Below are 27,251 nucleotides of genomic sequence, written 5' to 3' on the forward strand. Positions count from 1 at the left end.
TAGCAAGTAAACTAAATTACACATCACCTCTGTATGGGTTAATCTTTCCATTTCAGGCTACGTTTGTTGGGAAAAGTTTATTTGCCCTTTCCTGGATGAATTTTTACTAAACAGAAGGTCCATGAAAATAGATGGATTTTACAATATAATTCTATATTTCCCACACTGGAGCATACTTTATGCATTCCCCCCCTTCCATCAATTTCCGGAGAAAGACATAAGTTAGATTTAAAATTCACTGTGAAAGCCAAGTTTGAATCAGAGGGAAAAGGTAGGGGTTTTTTTGGTTAAGAGAAAAGACTGATGAAGCAACCTGGAAAAAACAATATCAAACTTAAGCCCATAATTTCGCAGAAAAATCCAGCTTTCTTTATGTTTTGAGTCTCATCTTCAATGGCAACCAGAATAGAAAAGTTAATAAGATACATTGGCAACTGCTGACAGTACATACAGTACCTGAGCAATATAGAGTACCCTCCATACAGCCTTTAACAAGTGGATATATTGACAATTCAAAAATCAGTAGAGGATGTAAAATAACATTTCTGCTTATCCTAGCTACACAGAAGAGAGGAGATATTTGCAGCAGCATATGCATAAATCCTACCCTTTGTAGCGAAGGATATGTATAAATAGCCTTGTACTTCAAAGTGAAGAGATTTATTTTTTTTTTAAGCACCATTAATGGTTTGGAAGGAACAAACTGGTGCCATATTAATATGAAACCTACTAGAGTGACAGGAGTAGTTCTAATTATATGTTGCTATTGGCTAGTCAGACTTTTTACAGGAAAGTTATCAGAGAGAAAAAATGAGAAGGAAATATAAAGGCTGCAAACAAAGAATTCAACTTGGCTCCTTGAGGGCTTTGAATGGTTACAAAACCAAAAACAGTCTATTCAGAATAGAGTGAGAAGGCAGCAAGTGATTTGCAGCAGCCTTGCAAAATATCAGGGGGGAAGGGGAATCAAAGGATGCACCAAATACGTATTACATCAAAGTTCAACATAAAATGAACATAGATATAATTATAGATATATAGAAACATGAATCTGACGGCAGAAGATATACAAGTCACAAGGTTAGGAATATTTTTAAAAAATTAAGTCTGTTAAAGGTGACCTGTAAAGGAAAAATGGGATTGTGTATATCACTAACGCCAAAGGGCTTTCGTTGAGTATTCTTGTCTGTGCCATCCTTGTGGAAGGAGAACTTGCTATTCTCTCCAATGGTCTTCCAATCTCTGCTGTCCCTCTGTGATAGTGTAGACTTCGATCACTAGGCCATTAAGCCAGTGTTAATAGTATAACATGTTTTGGTACATAATCTCATAGGATAACCAGCAAAGAGAAAACATATACACCAGACATGTCAACATGCTTATTGTTATAGGAAGGGGCTGATAGTGCCAACTCTTAAGTTGCCTGACACTTCCCATTATAAGACCCTGTTTTCAGTTCCTTACCACTTTGCTTAATTTTAACCATTTGGGCTGAAATTATGCATACTAGTGTCTGCCTCTGGCTGAATGTTGGGGGAAATTTCAGTCAAAGCTCTTCAGCAGTTTCTAAGAATGAAGTTAGGGAAAAATCTATTGTTTTGTCCATGTTAAATTCTAGTACCCTATTTTTTTGAACAACTCTAGTATCCCCATGCTTTGGAGCTGGGACTTGTAGCCAGAAATTTGGTGAAGCTATAAACCTCTAAAAGGCAAATAAAATCAAATCACAGTTTGCACATGCTCTGTGGAGACTTCCTAGATTTTAACTGTTACAATTTCTTAAGAGTCCATCCTGGTTAAGTACGCTTGAGCCTCTCACAACCTCTAGTGCTGATCAGACTGGGCATGAGCCAAGCCCTCACAGTAACTGAGGCTGCTCTAGCCCAGGGCTAAAGGGTGAAGAGAGCCTTTCCCTATAACGGATGCTCCAGGATGGGATGGGGGCTGTGCTCTGGAACTAAGAGCAGGGACCCGTCCCTCCTATCAATGACTACTCTTATCCCCTCTGCACCCTGGCGGCATAGAGGAAGAAGCAATCTGACTCAAAAAGCAAACTAAAATAAACAGAAATTATACACAAAGAATCAATGTTAAATGAATATTCAAGCTGCAATGGGAAAAATTAGAAAGTGTCAGAATTAAGGTTGCCTGTGAAATATTTAATTAAAGGGATAATGACTTCATAAACTAACACTTTTTTTGATTTTTTATTGCTGCAGTGAGTGAAGGTAGAGTGAGTGATGCACTGACGTACCCACAAGCATATTCCTTCTATGCCAAATGTCAAGTTCTAGAAATGCCAGTGACAAGCAGGAATAAGAGAACATATTAAAGTATAATGGAACATATCTGTCATGAAAAGTCTAAAATACCTGAGGCTAATTTCAAGTCAACATCTGTGACACTGGTGACTATTTATTTATAGAAAGCCAAAGAATTTGTGGGAAAATAAGCAAGATAAAATCATTACCAGTGCTGGGTAATTTAAAATCTACTAATCCAAGGTTCACAACTAACAGCATTTATTAGACAACAGTCTAAAAACTAAACTAAGTAGCCATCTGTGGGAAACATTTGCAGTTTTCGATTGTTAAATATTTGAAAAGGCTGAACATACACTTGATTTATACAGCATCTTGAACAAAGTTTGAGTAATATTGTTTAATCGAACTTTTACCCCTTGTTTTGGATCTGTGTGGAGTCCTCCACCTGCATGACCATGCCAACATGTTCTCTTATCTATCAGTGGCCCCCGCTGGAGATGCTATGTAAAAAAAAAATATATATATATCTATTATACAGCAACTACAAGAATCACAGACTTAAAAAATGATGAACAAGACTTAAATTCTGAATTCAAGCGACAATCAGAATAGAGTTGAAGATCTAGTAGCACAGGGCCATCATCCAGAGGAATGGAGGTTATGCCTCAAGAACAGTACCTTGCTCCTGAAGCTGGTATGCAAAGGCCACAGACTCTTAACAGTTGTGTGTCAAAATATCTTAGAGCAGAAACTCTCTCTAACAGTTACAGAAAGATCTCTAAATCCTTCAAGTACATATCTACTCTGAAAAATGACTATGTAAAAATGGCACCTTCTTCACAGACCTGCTTCCTGTGCACATGGAGCATACTACCTGCTGATCTTAGAGATAAAGGTATGTTTTTAATGCTTTACATTCCTGTTAACCTTGCCAAGATCTTGTATACACATAAAGCTTTCCAGGTTTAACTAAGGTCTACTTAAAAAAAAAAAAAAATTAATTAAACCCATGCAAAAACCTATGTGGACATATTTATAAGCCACGTGTAGACTGAAACATCAATTTAGTTCAGTAAGTAACTGATTCAAGGTAAGGTACATTAATAAAAGGCAGGTGTAAACCAAACTAAGTATACCCTTTAACTCAGTGGTGGGCAACCTGCGGCCTGCACATGGTCCATAGTGTAATCCACTGGCGGGTTGCAAGAGAGTTTGTTTACATTGACCATCTGCAGGCACAGCCACGCCGCAGCTCCCAGTGGCCACAGTTCGCCGTTCCCGCCCTGCCCAGCCGGAGCAGCCATGGTCCAGGCAGCAGACCCCGCCCTGCACCACTGGAGGAGCCGCAGTTTGTGGCCCCCAGCGGCTGGAGCTGCTGGCCCCAGCTGCCCCCGCCCCAGCGCCCCTCCTCACATGCCCTCTCCAACAGCAGCTCACCCCCAGCATCGCCTCCCCCCCACACATTTAAATTGGTATTTTTAGTATGTCATGGTCAGGTCACAAGCCGTGAATTTTTGTTTATTGCCCGTTACCTGTCCGTGACTTTTACTAAAAATACACATGCTTAAATCGTAGCCTTAATCATAAACAGGTTATAAGTCTCAATGGTCATTGTTTAATTACATCATAAATTAAATACATGAATTGCAATTTACTTGTATCCGATTAAGTCATCCAAATGTCACCTGATTTATTTTTTTAGCTATACATACCTTCCCTTTATGGGTAAGAAAATGTATTTTTACAAAGCCGCTTTTCAAGCCCAACTGCACTTTCAATAAAGTGCTTAAAACCACTGCATTAGTCTGGAATGCTGTGATCAATTTGGCAAGTATAATAATGACACAGAGCTTTACAAGTATTTCCAAGTACTGTGCAAAGCATTAGCCCGCAACACCTCTTTGAGGTAGGCAAATATTACTATCCCCACTTTGCAGAAAGGAAAACTGAGTAGAGAGATTAAATGACCTGCGCAAGGGCAGAGAGAGTCAGTGACAGAGATGGAACTGGGGATCGGTAACTCCTGAATTCTACTCTACTAGCCCTTTCTTACTAAAAAAATCTACAGTAAAACACAGTTAATTAGATTGCAAAATCAAGCACTTGAAAGTGACTAAAGGCCAAATTTAAAATTGTCTATGAAATCTTTATTCTGTCCTTTTGTGTGTCCAATCTCTGCACTGAATAAGCAGGGTTCCTGTGCGAAAAACAGTATATGATCATGTCATTAAAAACGATATTGTAATCCATATGCACCAAGGGGCATAATTAAGACTGCATTGGCAACTCCAAGTGCTATTTCTAACCTATGAGTGCTTGAATTTGCAACCCAAATAATGGTCTTTTAACACATTTCCTAGATGTTTAAAAAAAATATAAAAACAATGTTACATACCACTGTAATAATCTCCACATCGTGCATCAGCAAGAATCCTGAGCCTGCAGCAGGGCAGTATAGACTTCTACCACAATGGTTCTCAAACTTTTGTACTGGTGACCCCTTTCACATAGCAAGCCTCTGAGAGCGACCCCACTTATAAATCAAAAACACTTTTTTATACGTTTAACACCATTATAAATGCAAGAGGCAAAGTGGTGTTTGGGGTGGAGGCGGACAGCTCACAACCCTCCAAGTAATAACCTCGTGACCACCTGAGGGGTCCCGACCTCCAGTTAGACAACTCCTGTTCTACCGCTTCAGTTACACGGCCCGTATGGTGCTCCCAAAAAAGGGGGCTAGGAAGCAGGGGCCATATGCCAGGTTTGAGGAGTGCAGATTGAGGCAATACAGTCTGGTCCAGTCCCTTGCTGCTCCCAGACATTGCCAGTATAGCGTGGTGTTTGCTGCAGTGGTAGTGTGAACCTGTTTGTTTTTTTTTTAATCATGTTCAGTTATTTTAGCATACTTCCAAAATTTTCCTGATGAATACAAGTGAGAAACAGGAAATGATGATTTAACAGTTTAGAATTCAGCTAAACTGAATGGAATTTAATAGGACAAACAAGTCACTTCGCTAACCAAGTGATTTCTCCTTAACTTTGAAGGCCTGCTGAAAACAATGGAGGTAGAGCATCTAAAAAAATTAACAAATAAAAAAATAAAAAAAGTAGCAAGAATCTTTTACAATGGAAAAGTTAGGCAACCTAAATATAAGGGGAAGCTACCAGGCAATATTATGGAATCTCATATATAATGTATATGAGAGGTAGCATGATCTAATATATTAGAATTCAGGAGTCCCTGACTCTCAATTCCATCTCTATCACTCACTTTTATAAACTCAAAGAGTAAAATTTTCAACAAAAAAACAAAGTCAGTGAGGTGCTTTTAAATCCCACTGAACAGCAATGGGCTTTAGGCTCCTAAAACACTTAGGTGCATTTGAAACAATAACCCTAAATTATTGAAGAGTATTTAAAGAAGAGACATATTGTGGGATATAACTGTAAAATGAAGAGGTGAGAATTTAGATAAGTTTCCTGGTGTTACTCCATCCTACAAATTTCTCTGTGTCATTATTAGCAGATGAAGACTAAAAACAAAAAAACATTTCCCTTATGTTTACATTAGTAACACAGAAAGCAACCCTCACGCAGCTGAAAACCGGGCATACTGCTCTCCCCCATAGATGCCAATACATTTTCAAAGTTTCTTTATGTTTCACAAGCTAAGCATATTTTTGGCGTAATAAAGCTTTAAATATTTGAGAAAACTCAGATTTCCATACATCGTCAGACATAAAATGGCAGGATAAATTTGAATGTCAACAAGCTACAAGTACATTTCTAAAAGCTTTCTGAAAAATTAGTATATTGGCATTGATTTTTAGAGCTTCAGAAAGACATTTCCAAGGGGGGAGACTATCAAGATTTCAGCAGAGATTCTCTCTCCATTTCCAGAGGCAGAAACATAACTTGCCATTTATCTAGTAGAAATTAGAAATCATAAAAAGGTGACATTATATAAAGGATGTAAAATATGCAATATATACTGGAAGATGCTCCAAGGAATAGAATTTTTCCCCCCTGAGAGAGTAGGAGGAGGAAAGATTGCTTAATCCTACCTTTGCGGCATCTAATAATTGTCTTGAATAGCCATACCCCAAACTCTGCCACGTAGCTTGTCTGAAAGTCTGGGGAATCTGCAGGAAAGAAGAAAAAAGAGAAGACTGAGTAATTAAGAGTGTATACTTCATGTTCAGAGAATATTTCATCTAGTTCATGTAAACATGCAGAACATGAGAATTAAACAAAAGACAGTGGTCGACAAGTGACCAAAGAAAAAATAAAGATGAAAACAACTGGTGGGGAGCAGGTGCAAAATAAATTGCTTCTAACTATTAAAATGCAAAATGTCAACAAACCTTTCCCCCATCTCCATCCATGCTCTCACTAGGCTTCCTATCCTTTGTTCCTTGAAAGCCCATAAGTCCTTCTTCTCTTCTCATTCTGTTTTGTTCTCGGATGGCCTTCGCATTCTTTTCAAATATCCCCTTCTGTTCTGTTTTTTATTATGTTTTATTCTTATCCTTGTTGCCCTCCCTGTTTTCATTCCCTCTTACCTCATATATTATGCTTGTATGTTGGACCAAATGGCTAGCAAAAGCTACAACTCTGCCTGGGAACGGCTGCCACTGCTATGAATCTCAACATGACTGGGTTGCAATTTTTTTCAGATGGGATATAAAATACACCATAGTCACAAATATGGGACTCTGCATAGGGATAACATAGGTTAATAGCAGATGCTGTTACAGAAACTGGAACGCTGTATTATAAGTGCTGTAGGACACAGATCTTGTCTGTCTACCCTTCTGAAGTTCCTAAAACCCTTTGGATGCTACAGAAACAGTAAGAAACAAGTCTTAAACCTGGATGGCTGTTTTCATTACACTCTTCCTTTCAGTAAGAATGGTGAGCAATGTCCTCCCAGGCAACAGCAGACAGGGGGCACTCAGTGTGCTTCCATAACATAACTGGTATATTTCAGCCAGGAAATATGTTCTCTACCCCCAATGATTGTTTCTGAAATCGGTCCTGATACTCCTAAAGCACCTGGCTGGTATTCTACCATAAACCAGTCTCCTACAGCTCTGTTGTGATACTGGCTGCACAGCATGCACAATATAAATCCACACTGTACAGCAGAATAGCAAAAGAGCAGTCATTGGCTCAAGGCAAAGAACAAACATCAAGAAAATAAACTCTTAAAAACATTTTTAACTTTAACAAACAGCAGCATGGCCCTGTGTATATTTTCTATACATTGCCTTAAACTTCCTTTTTGCACTTGTCCTGAGTCACATAGTACATTACAAATTGCTGAAGAAATACAACCAAGTGAAGCTAACTTCTTCACCATATAATACTTGTCCGTTTTAACACATCTTATTATATTACATCCTGCATATAGGATGAAGCATTTTTGGAATTAAACATTCTATTAATTACTTTTAAAGATGTATCAGACACGGCACTTACTGTAGCAAATGGCTTTCTAGTTATGCATGCCATTCAATAAGCCAATGTAATCCATTCCAGCACCACACCTCAGCAGAGAAAAGTAAAACATGGTTTTCTTTAAATCTCTCTGAGAAGATCCTGTTTGCATCCTAAGGGTTTACTGGAACATTGGGTTGATACACCAAGGAGTTTGTCTCTGATTTATGCTGTAGTGCTTATGAAAAGTGTCAGCATGACATCCATGTTTCTAGCATCAGAGACAAATTGACCAAATGACACGAAGACACGCTGGTCTTTAAGCATAACAGTTTTTGTAAACAAACAATTTTCCAACCATTGCTTAGCATGATGGGCAGGCAAGGCACTCACCATATAAGATAATAAGAAATAAGATAAAGCGTAAAAATAAGATAAAAGGGTAAAATTTTCAAAAACATGCAAGTCATAATGACTTTCAACAGAATTTATGGTAAACTTTGCAAAAGTGCTTCAGTGACTCAGAAGTCTACATTCCTGCCCAGAAGATCTTTCAGTCTTAACAGTCAATTTTTCAAGGCGTTCCCTGCAGTATCAACCCCACCCTCCAGACAATCTTTATAAAGTAGTACACAGTTGTGGGCACATCATTCGCAGAGACAAGCTAACAAATCTGATGTGCCAGTCGTCTAATGTGGCACTGGAAATCCTAAGCACCCACACATACAGGTCAACATTTTAAAAAAATGAGTGCCTCAAGTTAAGCTCCTAAATAAGTGGTCTGATTTTCAGAAGTGCTACTTGCAACTGCCACTGACATCAACATTCACAAAGAGAATTTTTCATTTTACGTTTCAAATAGGAAGTAAGATCACAAAAGTTAGCAGGGAGGGGGGTAGGGGTAGCCCTCAGGGCAGTAATAGTATCTGTAACTAGTTTTAACTCTCATTTTAAACTGACGAGATTGGAAGTTGGCATGGTCTCTTTAAATAAGCATATAACAAGCCAAATCATGTCAAATACTCAGACCTGTGGTTGCCTATATAACTGTAGTTGAAATCCATGCTCTGACAAAAAAAAATCCCTGTCCACGGTGGTCATGGAAACAGCACTAGAAATTTGTTACCAACAACTTCGTTTAATCATGGTCATAAATAGCATAATTCGGATCCCATTGGGAACAAAGCCTTCAGAAGGTCCCATCTCAGTTGCATCACTGTAATGTCCTCATATGATAAAGAGACTGTTTGGTCTTGCCAGTGAAGATGGACCTTATCACCGTAGATGTGTTTTCACTGTGTTACTGCTACAACTGCAGGAGAAAAAACTCAAATCTTGGCAGACATTTGATATTTCTTTAGATTTATAATAAACTCTTTACAGAGACAGCCATCATTCACAGAGAAATCCCTCCAAGTAGCTACTTTCTGTTTATATCAACAGGAGCTCAAGCACTTCCACAGACCAACTGAGGAAGCATGGCATGGGAACAGAAATGATTTCAATGGTAATCAGGTGTCAAACCATTTAGGACTTTAAATTGATACCAACATCTTGAATTCCACCAGGTGGTCAACAGAAGCAAGAGCAGACTCTATTGCTCTGATGTGGTGTGCTCTCCAACTCATAAACAAGCCATGTATGGCATTCTGTACTAGCTTTGGTTTCCAGGTGGTCTCTGTGCATAGCCACATATAGAGAGCATTACAGCAATCTAATCTAACTGTGGCAGAAGCTGGAATAGGAGTACAGATACCTACATTAAAAAAAAAGCATTTGTGGCAACAGCCACTACCTGGGTATCCAGCAGCAGACCAGGATGTAACACTACCCCTAATTTGCATACTTATGCTACAAATGGCAGCTGAACTCCCTAATTCAGGAGCAGTGATTAAATTAGGACAGCACTCATGACTGCTTCCCTAAATCTGTTAACACTGACTTCTCGTTTGGGTTAAACCAACTTTTCTCAAATGCGGCCACTGTGGCTGCATGTAGCCACCAAGGACTTTTTGTGCCTCCACGACACCCTCCTGGGCTGTGATTGGGGGAGAGGAGGCGGCAGGCACAAAGCATCGGCCCCTTCCCCTCCCTCTTTGTTGCTCCTGGATGTGCCACCCTGCCACCGCCTCTAAAGAGAAGTGGGACACAATGGTGCAGGAGCAAAGTGAGTTCTTGACCCACCTTGAGGGGAGAGGGTTTGGGTGGCAGGTTCCAGCGGCAGGACTTCAGGAACCTGGCCATGCAGCCCCAGGCTCCGACCGCAGGGCAGCAGGTATTGACCCCCCCACCTCTGGCCATGCAGCCCTAGCCTTCAGCTGTGGGGTTTCAGCCTCCGGACCCTGGTTTCAGCTTCACGGCAGCAGGCATTGAGTCCCGGCTCCAGTCCCGGGCTCTGGTTGCGAATTGGTAGGCACTGGCCACAGACGCCGACCCCTAGCCCCTGTCGCATGGCAGTGGGCTCCAAGCTACCCTTGGGGTTGAGGAACAAGTGCCCACTATGGGGTTCTCTCAAATACTTAAGACTGGAACCTCTCAAAAGCAATGCTATAAACTCCTGTTTAGGTCGGCAAGAAGCATGTAAATTAACATTCAGAGTGATCAAGCATATGAACACTAAATATTAAATCCAGAATGTTTTTGTTCATAGTGTGTTCATGGGAGTAGAGGGTTGTGGAACTATAACCACCTATGGAGAAAAAATTTTTTACAGCCACCATCCTGAGAAAGAGCTAGATTGTTTATATAGTGCAGTAAATGTGCATATTTTATAGACAAATAAATCTTGTTTCTATTCCCAAAAAACAATTAAATTAAATTACATTTAAATTAATGATTTTCTTTCTATTACACAAATTTTATAAACTCAATTGTGGAGTATATTTAAATAAGTGTTTATTTACAAGCTTTTATTGCAGCTCTCCTAGATTACATTTCCTTAATACAGAAGTTTCTAATCTATTTTGTTGAAATAACTAATGTGAGGGCTGCAGTCCTGTCTCAGGACAGATCCCACTTTCCCTCAGTTTGGACTGCTGCAGACGCAGTCCCTATGTGTAAACTGACCCATGGCCAGATGTATTACAGGCTCCCAAGGAAACGGGAAGAAAACTTTTTTAATTGTTTGAAACAAGCCATCTGTTGCTTTATCTACAGCTGCAGGAACACAAATACAGGGGGAAAAGAGGTGTCTCTAGGGTTATACTGCTTTCTTTTGCCTCCCAGCCCTGCTCTTCTTTTCTGCCCACTCTCTGTAGACTGGGAAAAACTGACATCTCATAATGATGATAATTTAAAAACTTACCTAGCACCTTTCAATTAAACAATACTTACATAAGCTACACAACTCCTCTGCAATTAGGGAAAGATCCCAATGTACAGATAAAGGAATGGAAGCACAGAGCTTACAGGATTTGTCTTAGGTCATACAGAAATATCTGTGAGGGAGCTGGGAATCCCAGTTCTCTTGCGTCCCAATCCTATGCCTTAAGGATAGGCTATCCTTCCTCTCATGCTTCTCTTTGGAAATTTTGGTATCAGCATGGAGGCCAAAGATTAAACTACCACGGGCAGCCCGCCCAGCAATCAGGAGTAGACAGTGGTGAGGCAACCTAGGAAGCTAGGACATAAGTTTGTATTGCTGCTTTCCATGCTGTTGTACCTGCTCCTGGGACAGCAGACTTCAGTCTCCAGTGCTTTCAGTCTACCATGCCTTCCTATCAACAGAAGTATATCACAAAGAAAACATGTGTTTGTGTCTTTTTATGGTCCTGTATGAAGTGATGTACAAAGATAGCCCTCTGTTTTTGAATATTCTGCTTTTTTTTTTTTTTACTTCACAGATTGCACAAGCAACGTTAATTCTGACATTTCCTAACTTTTGTGTGTTTGACTTGGAAATATTATTATACTTTTAGTGCCATTTTTGGATACAATATTATACAGTTTCAATGATGAAACATAGGTTCAGTATTGATTGTACTTGAAAACTATCTATTCCTACAGCATCATGGCTGTTAAATGTTATAAATATCTTGTTTAACGCATCAGAGCACTGAATGCAAAGATCAAGATTACCAAGCAGCATTTGTTCAGGGTCAAATCTAACGTTTACAAACTTTTCTGCTAAGTTTCCAATAAACTATTCCAGACAGCATCATGCTATGCTGCCACTTTTGACCAATGGTTACCTGCATAACTAAGATATGTTAGAAATAAATCCAAATACTGCGGAAGTATATGAGAATCTTACCACTGGCTTTACTGGGGAGTTATACTGGGCCTTAAAAGCAAAAGAGGAAGAAATGCAATAGGAGGGAGGAAGCAAGGAAAGAGTGTATATGAACAAATGGGAGGAAGAATGAGAAGGAAAGATACAGTGAAAGAAAAGAGTTAAAAGAAGCGTCTGAGTGAATGAGTGAGAGTGAATGCCAATTGTAACAGTGAATGAGAAGATACGTGGGAGTAAGCAAGACTGGCAAAGGTACTGAGAAAAGAAAAAGTGAACGATAATTGTTGGATTGAATTTAGATTAGAGGCAATGAGGAGAGTGCGAAGGAAAGTATGGGAATGTTGAGAGGTCAACTGATCAGACTGGGCTTTTCAGTATATTAAGCTGAGTTAGGCGGTCACTGTACACAGAAAAATAAAACTGAAAAGAACATTGGTTAAAATAAGTCATTTTGCACAAGAATAACGTCACTTCCTCATTTGATTAAATTTTATTATTTAGCAATAATTACAAGAATTAAGTAGCAACCTCCCTTGTGTATTTATCAATGTGATCTCTTCGGAAAGACTCTTCTAAAAAGACATGCACGTATGTTGATAAAGAACACCAGAACCCACCGATAGCTTAAAAATCCATGGATTTCGGTATTAGGAAACACATAAGATTGTTTTTAAATTGACTGATTCTTAAAAATGGTAAAAGTTGTCTCACCATTGTAGAAGGGACTATCAAAAATAACTTTTTTAAAATGAAAGCTATATGCATTTTACCAAATTATCTTCAGCTAAGCAGCTTACATTACAACAGAAAGATGACAAATTGTCCTTATTTTGCTGTTTATATTGACTTAAATGAGAGCCACAGCTTGTTCAGACCTCTGAAAAAGACTTCTCAAGCTGGACACCGAAAATCTGAGACCAGTTCTGAAAAATGTAGCTGCATGTCTCTTCGTTTCATCTGTAGTTTTTAGAGACGGCTTATGCAGGCTGATGCTGTATATTTAAGAGACAAGGTAGGTGAGGTAATTTTTTAATCCGACCAACCTCTGCTGGTGGAAGAGACAAGCTTTTGAGCTTCACAGAGCTCTTCTTCAGATCTAGAAAATGTAACCAGAGTGTCACAGTTAAACAACAAGTGGAACAAGTTGTTAAGCATAAGGAGTTAAACACATATTATTGAGGAATATCAAGACTCACAAACCATCTCAAACCACTCACCACACAAAGGGCCGTTTCCTCCAGGACACAACCTACTTCCTCCAGAAACTCCACAATATTAACAATTTCCCTCAGAACACATTCCTTCCCATCATATATGCCCCTTTCCTATATACCAAAATCCTCACTGTGATGGCATCAGTCTGCCTAAAGACAATGGACAATACTCAGATATGCACCTCAAAGACGTCGCCAAACTAATCCATTTCATTCTCCACCACAACAATTTTGCATTTAACACCACACAGTTTGTCCAAATCACGGGAACAGTCACAGGTACTGGGATGGTTCCTCAATATGCCAACCTCTTCATGGGACACCTCAAGCAAGAACTTCTGAGAAAATGCATTATAAAACCTATGATATACATTGATGACACTTTCATTCTCTGGACAGATAACCTAACTCCCTCACACATTTTCACCACAACTTCAACAGCTACCATTTGGTTTCTTTAGTGAGATGTGTCTACTGGGAAATGGCCTGAGGCCATCAAAATCACTTCACAGTCCATTAAACCATCCACAGGTGATAATCCAAATTCATTAAGTGTGTCCTGCTGCACAGGACTGATCCTGGGCAATGCGCACGGAATTCTCCCTTACTCCGAAAACTTTGTCTCTGAGTACATAAAGAGAAAAGAATATTTTCCCATAGTTATGCAAGTGTGGGTGTGTCACCAGTCACGTTTCAATTACTCTAATGCTGGGTGGTCAGGGAAGGTGCATGGATACTTGCATCTTTAAGACTACAGGTCTTTTTGAAAAGATGAGCGCACAGATTGGCATATGCATTGTAGCCCCACCAATGTGAAAACTGTGTTTCTCAGATGCCTAGCCCAGCCTTTGCTTCCCTGACTCATGAAACCATACACCTGGCAGCTAGAAAGGAACAAGGAAAGATTTAATTACCACCTAAGTACATGCAAGATCACAGTGGAGCACGTGTTTGGCAGATTAAAGGGTCAATGGAGGTGTCTTATGAACAGCCTGGATCTCAGAAAGCCAAATGTTCTTGTTACTGTTGCATGTTGTGTTTTACATAAATCCACAAGACCATGGGGGCAATGCGGAGGGGGCGGGGGCAGAAGGCGGCTGGGAAGAGAAAAAAAGACTGATTTTGAGGAACCTGACAGGGGCAATTAGATTCATCAGCAGGTCATTTTGTCAGTACGTCTTAAAAATGGGTGTGGACATATGCAAGGCTGTGCCAACAGAAGACAAGTTTTATCAGTAAACTTTGTAGTGTAGATGAGGTCTTAGAACAGGCGACAAAAACATAAACAAATAAATTTAACTGAAATAGCACCTTCAGTTATAATCTTTGTTGTGACTGCTTATTAGAAACCAAGAGCTACAAAAAGAAAAGTTAAAAAAACCACTCTTGTATGAATGAAAAAAAATGTAGATCTTATCACATATTCCACATTGTGCCTGGAATGGGAAGACAAGGAGAAAAATTGAAGAAAACTGAAGTTAGCCTATTTCTGCTTTTTACAGTTCTACTTTCTAGTAACGTACATAATCTTACTTTTACTGATGACAATGTGGACTTTAAGGGAACCCCTTAGCATAGTACTTGACTCATCCAGATTAATCATGTAACAATTTGCCTTAGTTTTAGGACTGCTGCTCTTTCTAATCATATTCTTCTTTATCCCCTTTATGTTTCTTCTAGACTAAATAATCTTTTTTATTATAGGCTCTCTTTCAGATGCAGGTAAACTGCTTTGGGAATGGTCCTAAACTCTCTAAAGACTGCATTTCCATTTACTTGGGTCATTTTTCAAGCTCACTATGTAGGCCACATCCAACATTTTGGTCTTTAGTAATATCCAGGAGATGTCAAACAGGAGCTCTGACAGAAAGCACTTGGAAGGATGAGATGGAAAAGTTATATTTGTGGAAACATAAAATTCATCTCAATGTTAAGGTTTGGAGGCTGGACACAGTTCCACGCTATGCTGTGTATAGAAGAAGCTTAAGAAAATTATTTACTATGTCTGTTTTCCCCCTAGAATCCATTCCTCTCTCCAGGATGCAAAAGTTAACATCTCTTTGCACTCTGATTTGAGGCAACAAGCCTCTGAACAACTATTGAACTAGGCAGGTGAGAGAGTGGAAACATGAATCGCTATTATTTGTATTGGTGTATCACCCAAATGTCTCAATTAAAATAGATCCCCATTGGGCTAAACAATGCACAACATACATACAAATACTATTCCACCCTAAAGAACTTACAACTAAAGAAAGAAAAAAATTCAAGCTGAAGAAAATAGAATACAACATGAATGCAAAATAATGAAGGTGGTGATGGGCAAACATTTTAATAATGTGGAACTAATGATAAGTTATTAATGTTTAAACCTTGTTTTATTATTTTTAGCCTTGCCTTTTCCCCATGTATTTAACTCTAGCCTTTTTCTATTTTTAAAGTAATGCAGAAGTTCCTAAACATGCATTAATGTCTTTACTTTCAGGGTTCTTCAAGGCCTGCACCCACCCTACTGATCATCTCTCATTCAGTACAGAGTCTGACTCCTGCCTGATGCCAGCCTCCATTGCCCACCTTTGTGCTTATCTCCTATGCTGCCCCTCACGCTTGGGTGGAGTTCCCTATAAACATCCTGAAAGCCACTTCAAATCCCTCCTTAAAACTCACTTTTTCTGTGAGTTCTACAAAAACTTGACAACGGTTAATGTACTGAGACCATAAGAACACAGGAATGGCCCAACTGGGTCAGACCACGGATCCCTCCAGACCAGTATCCTGTCTTCCGACAGTGGCCAGTGCCAGCACGGCTGGCTTTATGACCTGTGGGGCCCGACTGGAATACGCAGTAGCGGTCTGCGGTCCACTCCGGGTCTTCCGCGGCACTGAAGGACCCCCTGGCACTGAAATGCCGAAGACCCCCGGAGCAGACCCCCCACCACTGAAATGTTGCTGAAAACCCCTGGAGTGCGGACCCCTTAGGCGCAGGGCCCGATTCCAGGGAATAGGCATAAAGGTGGCCCCGAGTGCCCCAGAGGAAATGAACAGAACAGGTAATCATCAAGTGATCCATCCCCTGTCGCCCATTTCCAGCTTCTGGCACACATGTGTACTGCCTGTGGTGCTGGACAATATTGTCTCATTGCTTCTTTTCTTAGAAACTGGAAGGTAACAACAGAAATGAAAGTCTGACGAGGTTACTCTATGCAATACATCCGGGGTTCTCAAACTGGAGGTCGGGACCCTTGGAGGAGGTCACGACGTTATTATATGGGTGGGGGGCTTGTGAGCTGTCAGCCTCCACCCCAAACCCTGCTTTGCCGCCTGCATTTATAATGGTGTTAAATATATTTAAAAATATTTTTAATTTATAAGGGGAGGGGGGTTGCACTCAGATGCTTGCTATGCGAAAGGGGTCACCAGTACAAAAGTCTGAGAACCACTGACACAGACGGTAGTTTTTTATCACTTGGTAATCTGGAGGTTTTTGCAAGATGATATGCCATATCATACTCATTTCACTAACTAAAAATTTATGTCTACTTCACTACAAAGCAGACAGACTAAGACCACATTCCCACTTATGCACCACTCTCTGAAATCATCTTCCTGTTAAAAATCTTCTAAAGATGTAACTTTTCAAGATCCATTCAAAATAGACCAACAATGAATGTTTCAAGTTGATGAATTCATTTTATTTTTTGTTTTAAATCCATTGTGCATAAATATTGCATAGGTTTTAGAATAGTGCTGCAGTATCTCATCACAAAAGGACAGGATACGGACCAAGCTTCTGCCTTCTCTCTGAATTTCTTGTCTTGCACAAGTTTAAAAACAAGACCCCTATCATCATTTGAACATAGTCTTTTGTCATTTAATTTATTTCCGTTCAGCCATTTTATCGATCTAAGCAAACAACAACTTTATTCTGGTCTGTGATAGAATTATGTCTGTCACAGACATTTAATCAGAACCAATGGTAATGAAAAGCTAGTCAAATAATGTACTTCTGCAATAAATATAGGTTTAAGATTATTATCAAACTGAAATAGCAGCTACTCAAGAGTTTTTCAAGGATTGTTCATTCATTTTAACATTTAGGCCAGGTCTACACTGCGACTTTAAATCGGTTTAATGGCCGATATACCGATTTAACGCTGTATCCGTTCACATGACGTCGTCATTAATATCGATTTTACCGCCTCCTTAAATCGATTTCGGAACTCCTCCCAAACGAGAGGAGTAGCGCTAAATTCGATAGTATTAACTCGTAGTGCTGTGCGTGAATCGACTTATTGGCTCCGGCGGTTCCAGAGTTGGCACCACTGACCGCTACTGGACAGCCAATCTGCACTCGTATGCAGCGGGCAGTAAACCAGAAAAGCCCGCACTTTGAATTACATTTCCTGCTTGCCACGGGAGCTCTGATCAGCACGCCCCTACATGCAGTCTCAAATCCAAAAGAGCTCCAGCATGACGTACGTAGATTTAGTCTGATCGCTGTATGGGAACTATATCTGCATTGTATCCTGTCCGATTACAGACAGAAATGCCAACGCGTTTGAAAAAAACTTCTAGGTACACAGCGCTGTATCGTGCCCAAGGCGTAACGGGAACCAAGACTCAAATGGACGCTCATGACAAGGGAGGCAGGGTACTGAGACTTCCCGCTATCCCACAGTCCACAGCAGTCTCTGAAGATTATTTCCATTCTTGGCTGAGCTCCAAATTCTGTAGTTCAAACACATGTCTGCGGTCGGCAACAGCTCCTCAGTTTTTCCTCCCTCCCACAATGTAAAAAAAAGGGAAAGATTGCTATGCGTTTGCTCAATGCACTCTACGAAAAGGCGCCAAAGGTTGTCTCGCCTTCACAAAGTACGGTTTAGGCTGTACCAGCACACTCGGCAATGTTTTCTGCGCCCATCAGCACTGCTCGTCAACCACGGAAGTGAACTATGTGATAGGCTGAGGAACAGCTACCCACAGTGCACCGCTCCTTAAATCGATGGTAGCCTTGGACCAGGGACGCAAGCAATCGATTTTGTGATTGCACTGTGGATGCGCAAACCCGATTTTATAACATCGGTTTTGTAATATCGGTTTAAACTACTTCGAATTAATCGTGCAGTGTAGACGTAGCCTTAGATGCAGTAACATTTGAGATGTGTTTAAAATACTCTTACTTTACAATTCTGCTTTGCATTTCTACAGTTTTGATTGTTTCTATTTATGAGCCAGACTACCAAGAATTTTATTTGGGAACCAAAAAAAGAAAAGTTACTTGGCAACATCTACTGGAATGTATTATCAAATATATCCATAGCTGAGAGCAGGAATTTTGACTTGTATATTAGTAATATAACAGGTACCTCTATATGTGTAAATGATTGTCTCAGTTGTCTTTGGACAACATAAACCCAAGAATACAGCAAAGCATTTTCTGCACCACTGTGGCATTTCAGCAGCAGGGGGAGGGGTGCGTCCCTGTTACAGTTCACTGGTTCAATGGAACTGTATTTTCATTTAGGACTTTGCCACAAAATTCTAATGGAAGGAAATAAGAATTGTCTGGACTTTAAAGGTGACTTGATGTTTAGATGTCACCTTCTACATTATGCCTATGCAAGTTATAGAATGTTGTACTTTTAAAAGATATAAATAAGTAAGTGTAGGAAAAGGGAGAGAGAATTACTGAACAAATATCAGAAAATAGAGATAAGAATGGAAAATGTCAAGATGCAAAAAAACAGCAACAGAAGTAGATAAAATGGAGTATGCTGCTGACCAATTTAGAAAAAAGCCAATACAAATTATTTGCTTTCTGAAAATACTTTTTAAAATACCCGAGGTAAAGTACATGTCCAAAATATACGTATTCTAGCACTTAAGTAGTACATAGAAGTTAACTATGCAGTAGATTATCAACACAGATCTCTTAAGCCTATGTTTAAAAGGGGAAGTTTATTTCAAAATTAGACAGGCACTTAACTGGTATCAATCCTCACCATTACTGCTTGGCAATGCTGTTGACTTCATGAAGAGAAAAAGTGTAGCTGGACACAACACAGGTATCACAAGGCTCAACAATACATTAGAAAATCTAGATGTTGCTGATGACATAGGTCTTCTAAGTGACAGCTCAACCAATGTGCAAGGAAAGACCGAGAGACTGTTCAGCGTTGTCAAAAAGGCCGGGCTAATAATTAGTTATAAAGAAAAATATTCAACGAGAACTCCAGCAACTCGCAATTCTAATATCACTTTGGAAGGCAAAGGAATACAGGAAGTGAATCAGCTAGCATACCTTGGCAGTAACGTTCAAGCCACAGGGATGTCCAGAAAGAAATAGTATCTGGAATTGGCAAGGCAGCAGCTGCATACGCTACCTTAAACAAGATTTGGCATCAAAAATCTACAGTTTAAAGATGAAATTTTGAATCTTCCATTCAAATGTTATTTCTATCTGAACATATGGATATGAAAGCTGGAAATCCAAAAAATACAGATATCCAGATGCCTTTGAAAGCAAATGCCTTAGAAAAATACTAGATATTAAATGGAATGAATAACAAATGCTGAGATTCGTCAAAGTGAAACAGCCCATTATCTCTAAAGGTATCCAAAAAAATAGTAACAGTTGGGACGGATGTTAATAATGAAGCCAGAGCTCGTGCCACAGTAGGAATACACTGGGCAGCTGAAGGAGGAATGACAGAGGATCATTCATGCCATAAGTGATATGTAATAGCATGGGAAGGATTCAGACTTATCCGGAAGTTAACAGACTTCAGGTACTCAGCTCAATCTCAACATATACCCTAAATTTGGAACTACTATTTAATAATCTGCAGGATACACTATACCTATATACATTTATTTAATCAGTTTTATAGATTAACATACATTTATTCAGACTTTATTTTTACATATTTATTATGTTAGAAAATGGTGAATGATACTTCTTTTATTTATTAGATTATTAATTTTTTTACTTGTGATTTGTGTCAAGCTGCATTTGGATGGAAATTGAAATTAAATTAAAAATGCATAAAATCAGAATTTTATTTAGTTAGTTAAATAAAGCTAGATTCAATGTACTGGATACATGGGAAAAAATAAAGTTTATCAAAACATGTTCTGCATTTAAAACTAATTGATTTATCAAATCAGGAAGTATTACAGCTCTACCCCCTATAATGCAGTAGTAGGGAGCCAAAAATCCCTACCGCATTATAGCTGAAACCCCATTATAACAGGGTAGGGGCCGCAGGGCTCCGGCAGTAATTTTAAGGGCCTGGTGCTCCCCGCAGCAGCCTGGTGAATGAATTAGTCTTTTTACTAAACTGACTGAATAAATTGAAAAAGAATAAAATATTTTCTGCACTCACTGGAAAGGTGACAGCTGTCAAAAGCTGGTTTAGCACTTCAAACTCTGGTCCCAGAGGCTTAGCCAGTGACTTCCATGAGTTCAGTGGTTTGACTTTCTTTAAAACTTCAGTAGCAAACATATACTGCTTGATTTTCTTTTTTTAAATTTAACTTTAATTATTTTAGTGGATTATAGCAAGCTTAGGCCTTAGCATAGGCCAACATAAAAATAAACCTATTTAAAATTGAAATTAACAAGAACTTATTTCAACAATCCTGCAGTTAAATTTTTTCAGATTTTTTGTTTCATTAAAAATTTTGATATTTTGGTCTTTCATTTCAATACAGAGCAAAACACAACTGTTCAAATATCACAATTTCCTGTGAGGCAGAAATTCTGATTTTCTCTCAGCTGTAGCTAAACAAGATTGTCCCTTAACCCAGTTAAAAACTACTCCAATTTGTAGACTAAATCTTACGTGTGTTTCATAAGCAGAGTTACGCTAGCATCTGACTGGAATTATTATAGAGTAGTGCTTGTAAAAGAAAACTAGCTACCACAGGGCTCCCTGGTGATTCTCAGTACAATACTCCACTGTCAGTCACATACTAGTTGTGCCCTTTTAGCAGAAACTCTTACGGTTGCCTTTTTTCCTTTTCGCAGTTGCTCTGGCTGCTACTGAATTTAATCTTTAACCCTGCAGGGCAAAATTCTGAATTTAATACAGTTAACGACAGGGAATTAGACTGTAAATAGGTTTTCAGCCAGTCTAGATTACAGCAGCCTTTATGATGATTTGCTTTTAAAAAAATTAAAACTAGATCTGTTATGATTGGTGTTATAATATTTTATAAATAGCAATAATAAATTTGTGAAAATTATAATATTCTATGGAAAACGAACTATACTAAAAAAGAGTCATGTGAAGGCAAGAAAGAAGAGAGGTGGTAAAACAGTATTTGGCAAATTTTCAACATTTTAATAGATAATACCTAGTCCTGCCATGAGCGCAGGGGACTGGACTAGAAAGCCTCTCAAAGTCCCTTCCAGTCCTATGATTAAGTGAAAAAATCAAAGTAAATATTTACTCAATAATCAACCAGTTTTAACAGCTGGTCAAATACTATTCTATCAAATTACACATTCAGTAAGTATTTTTCTACTGTTCAACACATTTTTAAAACGTATTAATCAAAGATGGTAGTTATAATTAAATACAACAGCAGACATTATAATACAGTAAAAGCTGTGTTATTAGGCCCTGTACCAACCAAAAAAACTCTAAAAACCAGCATTTCTAATCTTCATGGAAAGTCCAGTTTATAGTCTGGTTGGCACTGGCCCACAGGTTCTCTACCTGGTGCTGCGTGGCTTCTCGGAAGCGGCAACATGTCCCTGCTGCTCCTAGGCGGAGGAATGGCCATGATGGGTTCAGAGTGAGGAATGGGGAGCAGGGCTCGAGGTTAGGACATGGGAGGGGGTGTGGGACATGGGTTCTGGGAGGGAGTTTAGGTGTGGGGAACTCAGGGCAGGTGGTTGGGCCATGGGAGGGGTTTCAGGATGCCGAGTGATGCTCATCTTGGGCAGCTCCCCGCAAGTGGCAACCTGTCCCTGCTTCTCCAGGTGGAGGCGCAGCTAGGCAGCTCTGTGCACTGCCTCCGCATGCAGGCGCCACCCCTGCAGCTTCTATTGGCTGTGGTTCCCAGCCAAAGGGAGCTGCAGAGCCAGCGCACAGAGCCACACCTTGACCTAGGAACAGCAGGGACAGCTCACGGCTTGCAAGGCGCCACCCCAGGTGAGCACCCTCCAGATCTGGCACACTGAAACCCCTTCCTCATTGCAACCCCCTGCCTTGAGCTCTCTCTTGCACCCAAACTCCCTCGCGTGCCCCAACCCTGCACCGCCTGCCGCGCCCAAACTCCCTCCCCCTTAGTTAATCAGAATTTTTCACTTATCAGCACCCCCAACAAGCCAGATAAAGCTTTTACTGTAGACTGTTTTACTCCTTTTTTAGTACAATGAGTGTGGTTTGGGTTGCTAGCACAGATACTTCCTAACCTGTGGCCTAAACCTACTAGCCAGTGTGAAAGTATTTGATATTTTTTTAAATACAGACTCCTAGACCTGGTCACAACTAGTTACATATTTTTTTTAAAAAAAGTTTTTTTACTTTGCATACACTTGTGTTTAAAAGCCTGAGAGAGTTAGAATGTGAGTTTATAGCTTAAACAGGGCCATAAGAAGAGAGGCCATCTCTGAGGTTATCAGGGCCCAAATAATTTAAGGATTTATAGCAGGCCTGTCTAGGGATTTAAAAAATTAATCACAATTAATCGCTCAGTTACAAAAATTAATCACAATTAATCACACTGTTAAACAATAATAGAATACCATTTATTTAAATATTTTTGGGCATTTTCTACATTTTCAAATATATTGAATTACAACCCAGAATACACAGTATACAGTGCTCACTTTATATTTATCTTTGATTATAAGTATTCACACTGTAAAACAAAAAATAGTATTTTTCAATTCACCTATTATAAGTACTGTAGTGCAATCTCTATCATGAAAGTTGAACGTACATATGTAGAATTATGTACAAAAAATGCATTAAAAAAATAAAACAACGTAAAATTTTAGAGCCTGCAAGTCCACTCAGTCCTACTTCTTGTTCAGTCAATCCCTCAAAACTAGTTTGTTTACATTTGCAGGAGATAATGCTGCCCGCTTCTTGTTTACGTCACCTGAAAGTGAGAATAGGCATTTGCATGGCACTGTTGTAGCCGGCGTTTCAAGATATTTACGTGCCAGATGCACTAAAGATTTGTATGTCCCTCCATGCTTCAATCATCATTTCAGGGGACGTGTCCATGCTGATGACAGGTTCTGCTTGATAATGATACAAAACAGTGTGGACCAATGCATGTTCATTTTTATTATCTGAGCTAGATGCAACCAGCAGAAGTTGATTTTCTTCTTTGGTGGTTCGGGTTTTGTAGTTTCCGCATCAGAGTGTTGCTCTTTTAAGACTTCTGAAAGCATGCTCCACACCTCGTCCTCTCAGATTTTGGATGACACTTCAGATTCTTAAACCTTGGGTTGAGTGCTGTCTTAAGAAATCTCACATTGGTAACTTCTTTGCATTTTGTCAAATCTGCAGTGAAAGTGTTCATAAAATGAACATGTGCTGAGTCATTATCCGAGACTGCTACAACAAGAAATATATGGAAGAATGCGGATAAAACAGAGCAGGGGACATACAAGTCTCCCTGAAGAAGTTAAGTCACAAATTTAATAAACGCATTTTTTTTTTTAACAAGCGTCATCAGCATGGAAGAGCATCCTCTGTAATGGTGACTGAAGCATAAAGGGGCTTATGAATGTTTAATTCTCAAGTACGGAGGCACACTGATGTACTTTGCTTTCCTCAACCAAATCTCTGTACAACTTTTCATGAGTGATGTACCCGAATATTAAGATTCTAATAACTAAACTGTATTGCTAAATCTATTCACCTAAATATGGGTTATTGCTGATTATGCACTATATGTATCTTATGACTTTAAAAACAAAAGTTGTATATGCGGATAATCTAAGCACTATACTCAGATGTACGGACACACTTTTCTGAACCCGTATATTATATAATTTTAACATTAGCTTTAATAATTTTTTTTATATCTGGCACGTAAAAACCTTGCAATGCCAGCTACAAAAGTGCCATGCAAATGCCTGTTCTCACTTTTTGGTGACATTTTAAATAAGAAGAGGGCAGCATTATCTCCTGTAAATGTACACAAACTTGTTTGTCTTAGCAATTGGCTGAACAAGAAGTAGGACTGAATGGACTTGTAGCCTCTGAAGTTTTATATTGTTTTCTTTTTGAGTGCAGTTATGTAACAAAAAAATAAATCTACATTGGTAAGTTGCACTTTCAGGACAAAGAGATTGCACTACAGTACTTGTATGAGGTGAATCGAAAAATACAATCTCTTTTGTTTAGCATTTTTACAGTGCAAATAGTCAAAAATAATATAGCCTTATTTCAGTTACAAAACAGAATACAACACATATGCAAATGTAGAAAAACATCCAAAATATTTAATAGATTTCAATTAGTATTCTATTGTTTAACAGTGCGATTAAAAATTGTGATTAATTACGATTATTTTTTTAAGTGCAATTATTTTTTTAGTTAATCACTTGAGTTACTGCAATTAATTGACAGCACTTATTTATAGGTTAAAAACAAGTATATTAAAACCGCAACCCCGAAAAAGCATGGGATTACATAACACAGCTGCAACATACTCTTCAGAAGCTGGAGGTTCAGAGTAGTCATTTTCTTGGCCTCTATGCCAAGAGGATAATGTCATTACCACTGAATGTGCTGGTGGCTTTTTGATACAGACACTGTGCCTCCATTCAACTGCAGAGGGATAGCTCAGTGGTTTGACCATTGGCCTGCTAAACCCAGAGTTGTGAGTTCAATCCTTGAGGAGGCCACTTAGGGATCCGGGGCAAAAATCAGTACTTGGTCCTGCTAGTGAAGGCAGGGGGCTGGACTTGACCTTTTGAGGTCCCTTCCAGTTCTAGGAGATAGGTATATCTTCAATTATTATTATTATATCATTTTTATAATTACAGGTCCCCTAGCCTATTTAACAGCCTTCTGTTATTCTAGGTCAAATTTCAACCAGTATTTTGGATATAAAAACACTGTCTCATTCTTTAACAGTCCCCCTTTTATGTCACTACCTGATAAACCAACAACATGTAACAAAACCAGGGTGGATAAAAATCAGTGTTTTGTTTTTTTTAAATAAAAAAATCAGATTTTTTTTTGACCAAATGCTTTTTGAGGAAAAATCCTATCTAAAGATAGTTTTAATTAAGATACATTATAGCTCAAAGATATTTCATCATGGAATAGGGATCATAAATCCTAATTCTATAATATGAGATAATATATTCATGGAATGTTTAACAAAAGTTTTGTAAATGAGTTCCAATATTATGGATCCAATTTTACAGGGTTCCAGGGGCTTCTGTATAGATTATTTAGGTTAATCTTTCTATCTACCCAATGGGACTCAGTGCTCAGTCTAGAAGATACCATCAAAGATGCTTAATTTTGCAGTTCTCAAACTGTTGAGTTGTGTTTCCAGAGATAATATGCTTGTTAACAGCAAAAATGTTTTAAAATAAATAATACCTAGAGGTGAGAAATAACAGACCTCAATCCTATTGTCCCTCTACAAATTTGAGTACACCGAATCAATCCCTTACCCTTCTCTAAAAGTGCAAAGTTTCAAAAAGTTCAAGAACAGAAGATTTGTGGGGGGCGGAATAGACCTGGACAAGGAGAAGAAGTTTAGAGATAAATGAGAAGGGAGAGACAGGCAGTAGAAATAAAAGTGAAAATGTTTGAGCAGCATATACCAGAATGCACTTTTATGTAGAAATTCATGATTAAATCAAATCCACCCTGAACAAAACTTTGTGTTAAATATTTGTTTAAGTTATAAACACTTCAAAATTAAAAGATCAGTTACTATTACTTAAGAAAGCTTCCAATTTTGTTTTAAAAACATTAGAACTGAAGTGCATCAAAATTAACAACCACAGATGTAAATATTAGAGAGAATACAGTATTTACATGGCTGTCAGAAGCCCCAAATCTGTTCAAGCCAGTGTCATTAGTACTAGGCCCTCAGTTACCCATTACAGAATAAGCAACAGCTGTCTGGTCAGGTCCCCCTACATTCATGCTATAGCTCCAGCAAGTTCCCCACTTTGCTGATTTCACTTACATTTTCTTCACCAGAATAACCTTGTGAGATACAACTGCTTGATTACGTGATGGTCAGAGGTGGAGCACGGGGAAAACAAACTGACTCAGAAATTGAGAAGCTGGGGATGGACAACACAGGGGATGAGTGGATCACTTGATGGTTATCTGTTCTGTTCATTCCCTTTGGGGCGCTTTGCATTAGCCACTGTCATGAGATATGGGGCTAGATCAGCGGTTCTCAAACTTTTGTACTGGTGACCCCTTTCACACAGCAAGCCTCTGAATACAACCCCCCTTATAAATGAAAAACACTTTTAAATATATTTAATACCATTATAAATGCTGGAGGCAAAGCAGGTTTTGGGGTGGAGCCTAACAGTTCGCGACCCCCCATATAATAACTTCACAATCCCCAGAGGGGTCCCGACCCCATTTGAGAACCCCTGGGCTAGATGGATCTTTGGTCAGACCCACTATGGCTGTTCTTATGCTTTGTATATTCATCCACTCACACATAAAATATGCAGCTACAAAAAAAAAAAGCTGGGCAAACTACAGGGCAATAGAATGAAGACATCCAAGAAAAGAAAATATTATAGTGGAAAACAGTAACAAAGCAAAGGAAGCTCAGAAGGAAAAGGACAAACCAAATCTTCCCACCAGCCATGGTTTATCAGTAAAAACAGGCAGAAACACACAGGGCAGCAAATTCCACTAAAAAAGACCAACCCCAACACCCCTATACAGAAACTCACTACCTGCTTGGCCTTAGTCTCCCCTGCCCGTGCGGCCCTGATGTCCTCGGCCCTGCTGGCCCTGCCTCCTTGCCCCATCCCCTGCAACCTTACCCCAGCCCCCTTCCTCACAGGGGCGCCAAGGAACAGTCCCATGCCGACGAGCCCCCTTGCTCCCCACCCCCAGCATCCCACTGCCGACT

General features: G+C 39.3%; 1 protein-coding gene across 4 annotated transcripts in view; it reads right to left on the minus strand.

The window, feature by feature from the left end:
• The window catches only part of ABCB7 (ATP binding cassette subfamily B member 7), a 73,527-nt gene that overhangs the window by 45,946 nt on the left and 330 nt on the right, over positions 1 to 27,251 (minus strand). The window contains exons 1-3 of one of the 4 annotated variants that reach the window (XM_032787419.2): positions 7,746 to 7,962; positions 6,329 to 6,406; positions 2,678 to 2,764 (exon numbers count right to left, since the gene is read on the minus strand). In XM_032787419.2, the coding sequence (XP_032643310.1) occupies positions 2,678 to 2,764; positions 6,329 to 6,406; positions 7,746 to 7,778 (198 nt within the window). In that variant the 5' untranslated portion in view covers positions 7,779 to 7,962. Of the gene's footprint in view, positions 1 to 2,677; positions 2,765 to 6,328; positions 6,407 to 7,736; positions 7,963 to 27,251 lie in introns of those variants that run through there. The other 3 variants (XM_032787418.2, XM_032787417.2, XM_075068798.1) reach the window with 3 other exon arrangements.

Source organism: Chelonoidis abingdonii, chromosome 8, assembly GCF_003597395.2.
Source record: "Chelonoidis abingdonii isolate Lonesome George chromosome 8, CheloAbing_2.0, whole genome shotgun sequence".
NCBI classification, from domain to species: Eukaryota; Metazoa; Chordata; order Testudines; family Testudinidae; genus Chelonoidis; species Chelonoidis abingdonii.